The 11,210-nt window shown below is 41.4% G+C and overlaps 1 protein-coding gene and 1 non-coding gene across 2 annotated transcripts in view; one reads left to right on the top strand and one right to left on the bottom strand.

Moving 5' to 3' along the window:
- Positions 1 to 129: 129 nt before the first annotated feature.
- On the bottom strand, positions 130 to 236 carry LOC122726934. The gene has a single exon (XR_006352925.1). It is a non-coding gene; the product is annotated as a U6 spliceosomal RNA (small nuclear RNA).
- Positions 237 to 4,049: 3,813 nt separating this feature from the next.
- LOC122754385 (zinc finger protein 420-like) overlaps positions 4,050 to 11,210 on the top strand; it is a 58,219-nt gene continuing 51,058 nt past the window's right edge. Inside the window, 2 exon segments of the mRNA XM_044002772.1 lie at positions 4,050 to 4,439; positions 5,436 to 5,531. Of these exon segments, the coding sequence (XP_043858707.1) occupies positions 5,460 to 5,531 (72 nt within the window). The 5' untranslated portion in view covers positions 4,050 to 4,439; positions 5,436 to 5,459.

The following is an 11,210-nucleotide window of genomic DNA, read 5'->3' as shown; positions in this document are numbered from 1 at the left end:
CTCCACCACCTTCCTCCCTCCCGGCTCCTCCTCCTCCAGAGCAGAAAGACCAACAGGATGCAAATGCAGCTCCAGACTAACTGAAAGTAATCTCTTCAAGTAAATCAGACCTTGATGCAAAATACCCTGATGGGCATAGGATTCTTCACGAATTTGCTTGTCATCCTTGCGCAGGGGCCATGCTAATCTTCTCAGTATCGTTCTAATTTTAGTATATGTGCTGCCGAAGTGAGCACTGGGCATATGATTAGGAACTGTAAGAATAAGAAGTAAATGTAATTGGAACAGAATTATTCTATTCTACCTTGAATGCAAGCAGTAATAGAGTGTCAAACTGATGGATGGATGAAGTGATTTGACTATGTATGATATTTCAGAAATACATTGAACTGAACTGATGTCATTTGGTAATTTTGTTTCATGTTTTAAATCTATAACATTAATGTTATTATTATGCCTTTATCTTCTATTGAAATGTTTGTGAAACCATTTTATAAGAAATGCTGTAATTTGAAAAATGATTTTTAGAAGGTGATACAATTGCGTGAGAAATAATTGTTAATAATTGATATCTTGGAGGGCACTCAGTGTTCTCCCCTTCTTTCCTAGATCTTTCTCTTCCCTCCCCTACTCCAAAATTCAATTCTCCTTGAAAGTCAGATTCATTTCAGTCATACCACTACTAGGTCTATATCCAGAGATATTTAAAAATAAATAAAAGGAAAAGAGCCTATATGTACAAAAATATTCATAGCAGCTCTTTTCTAGTGGCAAAGAATTAGAAATTGAAAGGATGTCCATCAATTTGGGAATGGCTGAACAAATTTTAGGGTGTGGTTATAATGGAGTACTATTGTGCTATAAGAAATGATGAGGAGCATGCTCAGAAAAACATGGAAAGACTTGCATGAACTGATGCAAGGGGATATGTACTGTATACAAAGTTACAGCAGTAATTTTTTTAATGGGGCAATGAGAGTAAAGTGACTTGCCCAGGGTCACACAGCTAGGAAGTGTCAAGTGTCTGAGGCCGGATTTGAACTCAGGTCCTCCTGAATCCAGAGTCAGTGCTTTATTCACTTCACCACCTAAGAGTACAGGATTCCAAAAAAGGGTTTGGCAAGGATGAGAATGCCAGGATGTCATGATAAAATAGGGACGTACAATCCTGAGGGAAAAGAAGTCACTAGGTAGGGTCTTTTATCTGGTAGCTATCTGGGCTCAGTTTGGAGTTCATTTGTAGGACATTTGGTTCCTATTAATCCAGGGTTTCATAAAAAAATACTTTTGGATAAGAAGGCCCCTCCATCAAATCCAGGTGACCCATATATTCATATTAACAACTCCATAAGTCTGCCAAAAAAAACCCAATGCCATAGGTCATTTAGTTCTAGTTTCTATAGAAATTTGCTCATCTGTCCTGCTTTCATCTCATTATTATACATTTCTTCCTCTTCCTTTCTCATCTTAGTTCCTCATGTAGAGTCCCCTTCCTATCTTCCCCTTCAACTAGTCTTATTCTTTAGTTTTTTAGTTTCACCCATTTTTCTTCCTGTCATAGGGAAATAGGTGTTGGGGGTCCTTAGCTCTTTAAAGAATTACACCTCTCCCACACAAGTAAATAAGAATAAAGTAGTCTTTTATTTAGGAGCTAGAAAAACTGACCAAGAAGGAAGTCAAAGACTTTGCCTCAAGGGAAGATGTTTCAGAGACATTATTGTCTGAGATACCTTTCTCCCCAAACAGAAGAAAGGCAAAAGCTTTTATAGATGGTAGATGGGGTGGATGGATGGCATGATCACCTGACAATGGAAAGTTTCCTTTGGGGGGTGAGGAAAGTTTGAGTGAGGGGTGTTGACCCTGACTTCTGGAGTTATCTCTGTCCCCTGGTTCCAGGCAGGAGCCATCCCTAATGGACTTATCTCCCTTACTTTTTAAGTGTTTCAGTAGGCCAGTTTAAACTTTTATAGTCCCAAACCCCCATGTCACTTCCCCTTTACAAAAAGGATTTCTCTCTCTCTCTTCATTATCCATCTTCTCTTTCTATTTTACCTAGAATCGAATTTCTGATTCCCAGCTCCCCTATTCATTTGGTCTATCCCTCTCCCTTTCTCTACCTCTTTTCTCTGTATACTTCATATGATCAAAGCCTTCAAGGTAGCCATTCTAAGCCCTTCCCCTAGGCACTTTCTGCCATTGCTTGTAGGGTTAAACCCTATGGATTCCCCGTTTCCATTGTGGTTTACTTTCAGAATAATGTGTATCCTCACAGTAGTCAGAACACTGCTGCATGGTAGGGAACATCCCCTCCTGCTTTATACCCTCTCTTGTTGACCTTTTAGTTTTCCTTCCACATTTTCCTAGAAATCTCCATCTCCTAATCCTCCAAGTGCTAGTTGCCACTAAGCAGAGGCTATCAAGAATATGGGGTGATCAACAGTGTCAAAGCCTGCAGAGAAGTCAAGAAGGATGAGAATTAAGAGACGGCCACTGAATTTAGCAATCTCAAGATTATTGGTCATTTTGGAGAAAGAAATGGGAGATCAAATTTTCAGGTGAGAATGTGTGGATGGGTGTTGGGGTGGGAGTAAGCCATAAGGGAAGATTGAATAAAAAGATTTAGAAAAGCTGCTGTGGTGAGTGTCATAGGGAATCAGGGAGATGTAAAAGGATTGCCTTGCCACCTGAGAGTAAAGAGCCTAAATTTGTAGTGGACCCAGGCAGGCTGGTTTCCTGATTTTTCTCTCCCTCATTCAGTAGCACCTGAGTAGGAGTGAAGGCTGCTGCCTTACTTGGAAGTCATACAAGGAATAAATCATCAGCCCAAGTCCTTTTCCTGATTTCTGTGGCTCAATCTCAGTCCCATTCCTGGAGAAATGTTGGACAGGCTTATGTAGGTGACCACCACTTCATTTTAGGGAGTGGCAGGTAGAGACCAGGAGGGATCCCATAGCATGAAATCCTTCAGGAGCCAGAAGGAAGCCTCTGAGACCTTCAGTATTGGGTCTGCTCAGGTTATATCAGGGTTAGAACCTGACAAAGGTGACTACTTTGAGGTGATTAGGTGCCAGAAAGGGATAGAAACAGAGCTGACACTTGAGACCAAAATGCAGGGACATACTATCTAGGACATACTATCAGCCCATGGCCCAGTCAGGACATCAATAGTCACTGATTAAGCAACTTCTTTCTCCTTTAGGCACTAGGATAAGCGTCCTCCTCCTCCTCCTCCTCTTCCTCCTCCTCCTCCTTCTTCTTCTTTCTTGAAGAGGACCATGACAGATGTCATGACTCAACTTGAGGATACAAAGGAAGGCAAAAGACAGTCTCTACTGTCACAGAGCTCAGAATCTGCTTTACAAACATGGAAGTGATATGAGGAGCCACAGACACTAAACTTCATTCTTAGCTTGATACAGGGAAAATAGTGTTTGGGAATGAAATACATTTAGTACAAGAGGGAAATAAGGGAATGAAAGGAGGGAGGATCATGACAGTTTAAGCAGGAGAGCAGAATTGGGGGGAAATAAGGGGCAGCTAGGGGGTGCAATGGATAGAGCACCAGCCCTGGAGTCAGGAGGACCTGAGTTCAAATGTGGCTTCAGACACTTAACACTTACTAGTTGTGTGACCCTGGACAAGTCATTTAACCCCAATTGCCTCACTAAAAAAACAATAATAATAATTGGGGGAAATAGTGAAAGTCAAATAAAATCAGCAGCTAGCATTTATGAAGCACCTACTATATATGCCATGCACATTATAAATACTGTCTCATTTTTATCCTCATAAGAATCCCAGGACTTATCTTGCTATTAGAATGCCCATTTTATAGATGAAGAAACTAAGGTAAACAGATCCTATGGCATTGCAAGGGTCACAGCAGCCAGCTCCTCAAAGTATAGCGTCCATTACTTGCCCTTAATCTGGAGCTGCACTTTATCCTGGCTGTCTTTCTGCTCTGAAGGAGGAGGAGGAGGCAAGTGTGGGAGGGAGGGAGGTGCTGGAGGCCCTGGGGAGGAGGAGCTCTCCGAGATGACCAGCCTGGTGGGCGTTGCCCCAGGTGGAGATTGAGCAGGGGGTGGAGTTTGGAGGCCTGGGCGGAGTTTAGACTGGAAGTAGGGATGATTGCGGTGGAAAAGCCATTCGGCCTGATGCAGGGCAGGGCTTAGGGAGGGAGGGGTCCGAGTCCTTGAGCCCTGGTGCTGGGTGTGAGGCGAGGAAAGGGCTCGACCCCCCATTGTGGGGGCTTCAGGGACTGGCCGGAGTGCTGCCGTGGGGACTCGGAAGACCCTCCGGGGAATGGGCCGGCGGGAAGCCGGAAGTCTTGGCGCTGAGCCTGCTCTGCCTTCCCGGGAGCCCAGCTCCATTTCCTTTCTTCCCTTGGAGCTCAGGGCGCTCTGCCTTCTGGAAGCCTGCTCTGTGCCTGCAAGCCCCAGGTAGGTGTGAGCCCCAGGCCCCCATGTTTCCTGGCTTCTGCGGGCTGCCCTTGCCATTGGGTCTCATTGTCATCTGACCTCATGGGGAGTGTCCTCCGGGGCTGCCTCCCGAGGCTGGCTACTGGATGAGCTCCCTGAACCCCTTTCCAGACTCCCAGTCACTCCCCCCAACTTCCTGGCTCACCCACCCGGATCTACCCTTAGGTCTCACTTTCCCAGACATAGAAATCCAGTCTTCTGATCAGGACCCAGGGGGCCTTTCTCCCTGCCCCCACCTCCTGCTTAGAGATTCAGCTGGCTTCCCTTCAAACCCAGCCCCCTTTGAACATCCAAGAGTCCTCCCTTCCTGCGCCCAGCCCCCCACCTTGGACACAGTTAACAAAGCTTTTTCCTAGTCCCCCTTTTTCTGAACTAGTGGTTCTTTGGTAATTTTTACAAATTGGACCCAGATCTCCACCTATTTGAGAAGTGAGGCCTTTATTCATTACTGCTGTAGTTGCAAAACTGTTTCCCAGTTTTCTGCTTTCCTTTTAATGGTCCAGACATTCTTATTAACAAAGGATACTAGGGACAGCTAGGTGGCACAGTGGATAAAGCCCTGGCCCTGGATTCAGGAGGACCTGAATGCAAATCCAGCCTCAGACACTTAACACTTAACTAGCTGTGCGACCCTATCCAAGTCACTTAACCCTCATTGCCCTGCCAAAAAAAAAAAAAAGACACTAGAGTTCTTTAACTTGAATAGACAAAACTCCCCTCATCTCCATATGGCAGTTCATCTGGTCAGCAGAGCAAGATGTGGCAGTGTGCCATTCTGGGAAAGCTGTCCTATCTGAAGGACCCTGATCTCACATGGGGAGACTTTCTGGGCCTTTAGGTTGCCAGGCAGCCTCAGGAACTTGTCCAGAGGCCCTCAGCATACTGCTTATAGAGAGGCACCTTGAGCCTTTGCCCATTATGGAAGTAGGTCCTCAGGACAGTTTTGTGATCTTTCAGGGAAAAAAGCAAACTGTCCTAACCATGTGGCAGGGGAAGGAAAGAACTCCAGGAGACAGTGGCCCTTTCACAAAGGCTGTCTTTGATAGCCCTCAGGTGAGTGGTCAATCTAATTTCAAGACTGTCTGTAGGGGGGTAAAAGTATTTCTTATGAAGTACCTACTAAGTGGCAGGCACCGAGTTAAACACCTTCTCATCATCTCCCTTGATCCTCACAACAAACCTTGGAAGGTAGGTGTCATTTCCATCTTACATTTACTTATGTGGTCAGGAAGATCTAGGAAACAATATTGTTTCACTTCATTTTTCAAATTCAAAAAATGTTTGCCATGGGCTGGGGAGGGGAGGGTGCACACATGACTGTGAGTTCTGTCAAAGAGACCCCAAGGGAGAAAAATAAAAGACGAATCTGAAAAAAAAAAAAAAAAAAGAATGGATAGAGAGAGCTGGCCTAGAGCCAAGAAAACCCAGGTTCAAATCCCACCTCTGACAAAAACTGGCTATTTGGGACAGTTCAACGAACATGATATACTAGGCAACTCTTTATTAAAGAGTCTAAGCTTCAAGGAAGGTGCCAACCTGTATGAATGGAGGGAGTTTCCTCACCTGGGAGCTCCTAATACCAGTGAAATCACAGGTCTAATTCCCATCTCGAGCTATCACTGATCCTTTGCTTGTCAATAGATTACTTTATCGTATATAACCTATATCAGTTTGCTTTCTGTCTTGGGAAGAGGGGAGGGAAGGAGGGAGAAAAATGTAGAACTAGAAATCTTATAAAAACAAACGTTGAAAACTATCTTTACATGTATTTGGAAAATAATAAAATACTTTTGTGATTAAAAAAAAAAAATGTTTGCAACAAAAATTAGACTTCTCTCTCTCTTCTCTTTCTACCCCTCCCCCCCAAAGAAACCCAAAACTAACCCCATATCATAAGGATTTATGTGGTCAAGTGAAACAAAATTTCTCCTTGGTCTCACCTAAGAAAATGATGTCTCAATCTGCCCTCTAGTGTGGCCTCTCTACCAGGAGATAAGCAACATGTCTTTGTGAGTGCTCAGAACTTCATCCACCTTTGCATTGATCAGAGTTCTTATATATGTATATACACCAAAGTATGCATTTATGTGTGTGTATAGGTAAATGTATGTATACTTATGTGTGTATACATACACATACGTACGCACACATTGGTATCAGCCAAGATGCATCTTGTCACCCTCCTGTGTACTCCCACCACCACCACAGAGAACTCAGCACAACTTATTACACACAATACATAGTCAAAGTGAAAAAAACACCCACAGTGCCCATGTCCTACAAATTATTTCTCATTCTGTACCAGTCTTCCACCTTTAGGTAGCAGGCAGCATGTTTCATCATCATTGGACCTCTGGAAACTTGGTTGGTCATTACACTAATCTCAGTTCAGTGCAGTAGTATTCCATTACATTTATGGCCCTATGTTGTTCATCCATTCCTCCATTTGTAAGTAATCTAACAGATCCCCTTTGCCACCCCAAAAAGAACTATAAATATTTCAATACATACTCTAAATTTGTTCTGCTTAGAACCAATCCCTCCTTTAATCTAGTCTCCCTTTAATTTCGCGCCCCCTCTCTCCTTTCCCTCCTTTTCTCTGGTGAGTCAAATATATTTCTCCACCCAACTCTGTGTTGTGTGTATTCTTCCTTCCTAGTAGACTGAGGTTCAAAGATCAGATGTTCCTACCCACTCCCTCCTCCTTGTTTGTATAGTTATCTACTTGTGTCCCCTCATTATGTGATATTTCCTAACCCTCCTTTCCATCCATCCACCCAGATCAAGACATAACAGAGCCATTCCCATCTTTTCTCTGATTTGAGTCTTTCTGTGAGCCCTGATAGAGATCAGACAGGACACATTATTTTTTCTTAAATCATAAAAGAATTTTATTATTTTCTAGATATACCTAGAGATAGTTTTCAATGTTTTTTATTGATTTCTGGTTCCAAATTTTTCTCCCTCCCAACCCCCCTCCCCAAGACAGCAAGCAGTCTGATCTAGGTTATGTCTGTACAATCACATTACACATATTTCTGCATTAGTCATGCTGTGAAAGAAGAATCAGAACAAAAGGGAAAAACCTCAAAGAAAGGCAAAAAAAGTAGAAACAATCTGGTTCAGTCTCCTTCTAGATTCCACAGGTCTTATTTCTGGATTTGGAGACCATTTTCCATCATGAGTCCTTTGGAATTATCTTGGACCATTGTATTGCTGAGAAGAGTCAAGTCTATCACAGTTGATCATCACACAATGTTGTTGGTACTGTGTACAATATTCTCCTGGTTCTCTTCCTCTAACTCAGCACAAGTTCATTTAAGTCCTTCTCGGTTTCTCTGAAATTGGCCTGCTCATCGTTTCTTACAACACAATAGTATTCCATTACATTCATATACCACAACTTGTTCAGCCATTCCCCAATTGATGGGCATCCCAGAGGGGACATGTTATTATCTCCCCAAATTTGAATATAAGTAGCTTGTCCTTTTTTAGTCTCTGAGAATAGTTCAACCTTGTTTACTTTTTTATGTTTCTCTTCATTCGTGTTTGAACTTCAAAAGTTCTCAGCAGGGGGCGGCTAGGTGGCACAGTGGATAGAGCACCGGCCCTGGAGTCAGGAGTACCTGAGTTCAAATCCGGCCTCAGACACTTAACACTTACTAGCTGTGTGACCCTGGGCAAGTCACTTAACCCCAATTGCCTCACTAAAAAAAAAAAATGTTCTCAGCAGTTATGTTCTTTTCATCAGGAATACTTGGAAGTCCTTATATTAAAGGTCCTTTTCCCCCTGTAGCAAGGGACTCAGTTTGGTTGGGTAAATTCCTGTTGGCTATCAGACCTTTGAGCTATAAGTCCTTTGCCTTCTGGTATATCAAATTCCAAGCTCTCTGCTATTTAATGGGGGTTACTGACAAATTGTGTTTGATCCTACGTGTGACTTCTTGGTATTTGAATTGTTTCTTTCTGGCTACTTGCACCATTTTCCTCATTGGCCTAGAAGCTCTGCATTTTGGCTATGACGTTCCTGGGATTTCTTAGTCAGAAGATTGTTTCAGAAAGTGATCTATGGCTTCTTCTTTTTTTAATAAAGTTAAAATTTTATTTTAAACCTAAATGCAAAACAAGAAAAGAAAAATAAATCATTGCCATGTATATAATAGAGGATTCAATATAAAATGATAAATTTACATTTCAAGAAAACCTATAGAATTAATACTACTTGTTCTTTTTTTTTTTTTTTTTTGGTGAGGCAGTTGGGGTTAAGTGAGTTGCCCATGGTCAACTACTTGTTCTTTTCAATGCTGCCCACCTTTTTTTTTTTGCTTTTTGCTTCCTTGTAGGTTTTCTTTTATTCTCTGCTGTGTACTTTTTACTTTATTTTTTCCCTTCCCTCCTTCCCCTGCCCCACCCTAAAGAAGGTTTAAGCATAAAATTAAGCACAGATATATGTGTGTGTGTGTGTGTCTGTATATCTGTGTGTATAATATACGTATACACATATATACACATCGATATGTATATCTATGTATATGTGTATATAAGCATGGTTATACATATGGGTAGCCATCTATAATCATACACATGAGTAAGACTGAAGTAGGGATTGGATTTAATTAATAAAATTGATTGTGAAGCATCCCAAAGAATTACAAGACTCAGTGACTCAGTTTCCCAAGTTTTATTAGAAGACTGGTGGCCACAGGGAGAAGCACCCAAAGGAGAATAGTAAGGTGTCTCACATAGGGAAAGGAAAAATGGTTGTATTTATAGATTTATAGAAAAGTAGGTTATCTCTTGTAAGGGGCTAAAATTCTAGCTAGTCTGTCTAAAATATCTAATGAGTGGTTGCCAATAAATTATAAGCTTTAGCAAGAGTTAGACTTTTAAGAATTTATTAAGGAGAATAAGAATTTGATGAAGAGAGATAGAAAGGCCTAGATTCATCTATCTATTAAAGGGAGAGCGCATTTCTAGCTCCACTTTCCAGTAGAGTCCTGACGAAAGAAAGAGAGAGAGCAAGCAAGCCTCCCCCCTTCTTCCTCCCTCAAGCAAATGTCACTTCCTGATGCCAAAGAAAAGCCGCATAGCTTGCCCTCAGGTGCCTTCTCCTCATCGTGGAGCCTTCCCACAGCAAGTCTCCAGCAGGTGGTGTCATTCCAATCATCACCATCCCCCCTTTGTTTCTTCAAACAAACTTTCCTTGATGAAACAGTCAAAAATAACAGAATATAATACCCTATGCTAACAAACAATATGTTAATAACAATATAGAAAAGGGAGAAAGGGGAAATTTTGTCTAGAGGAGTGGTCCCTCATGAACCGGCGCTTTGACACTGGCCTGCAGAGGGAGGGCCTCTGCAGAGAATACATATTACAAATGGTGTACATAACAACAGAATAGAATAAAAATCAACAAAACAAAACTGTTCATTTAAAGTCTTTGAAAATCTTTTCTCAGAAGATTCTTGGCATGTCCTCTGGGTGTAGTCGTTGAATGGGTCTTTTCAGGGGTTGATGTGTGGATGCTGGGAAACTTTCCTACAAAATTGAGCTTAACACAAGTTTAAAATAGCTTTGTCAGTAATCAAATCAAACAATGAAAGTTCTTAAATCCTTGTCTAAGAGAATTCAGAATCTTAGTTGTTACACATGAAACATAATAAAAAAAAATTGAAGCATTCTCTAAAAATTAATATTTCTATAGTCCACCCTTGTGGAGGGTAAATTGAGAAGAAAATTGCTGCGATATTAATTTTTAAAAATAGTTTTTGTCTTTGTTTCATCACTTTTTGTATCATCTTGTAAAGGCTAAAATTCTGGCTATATTGTCTAAAATATCTAATGAGTGGTTGCCAATAAATTATAAGCTTTTTAGTAAGAGTTAGACTTTTAAGCATTTATTAAGGAGAATAAGAATTTGGTAAAGAGAGAAGGAAAGGCCTACATTCATCTATCCATTAAAGGGAGAGCACATTTCTAGCTCCCTTCTCCACCAGAGTCCTCAGGAAAGAGCCCAGTCAGAGCGCCAGCCTCCCCCTTCTTCCTCCCACAAGCAAACGTCACTTCCTGACAGCACAGAAAAGACGCATGGTCTTGCCCTCAGAGACGTTCACCTCATGACAGAGCTTTTCTACAGTAAGTCTCCAGCACATGGTGTCATTCCAATTGTTACAGTCCCCACTTTGTTTCTTCAAGAAATGGGGCGTTTCCTTGATGAAACAGTCAAAAATAACAGAATATAATAATCTATGCCAACTAACAATATGTTAATAACAGTATAGAAAAGGGAGAGAGGAAAGTTTTGTCCAGAGGGGTGGTTGCTTGTCCTCATGAACCAGCGCTTTGACATTGGTCTTGCAAAGGGAGGGCCTCTGCAGAGAGTACATATAACAGATGGTGTATATTATAACAGAAAGAGAAAAGAAAACAACAACAATAACAACAACAAAACAAAACAAAACTGTTCATTTAAAGTCTCTGAAAGTCTTTTCTCAGATGTCCTCTAGGTGTAGTCGTGGAATGGAAGTCTTTTCAGGGGTTGATGTGTGGATGCTGGTAATCAGCCAGGAAAATTTCCTACAAAATTGAGCTTAACACAACTTTAAAATAGCTTTATCAATAATCAAATCAAACAATGAAAGTTCTCAAAAACATGTCTAAGGGAATTCAGAATCTTAGTTGTTACACATGAAACATAATAAAACAAAAATTGAAACATTCTTTAAAATT

The sequence above is a fragment of the Dromiciops gliroides genome, chromosome 4 (assembly GCF_019393635.1).
Source record: "Dromiciops gliroides isolate mDroGli1 chromosome 4, mDroGli1.pri, whole genome shotgun sequence".
Lineage (NCBI taxonomy): Eukaryota > Metazoa > Chordata > Mammalia > Microbiotheria > Microbiotheriidae > Dromiciops > Dromiciops gliroides.
This window is presented reverse-complemented; position numbering and strand designations above follow the sequence as displayed.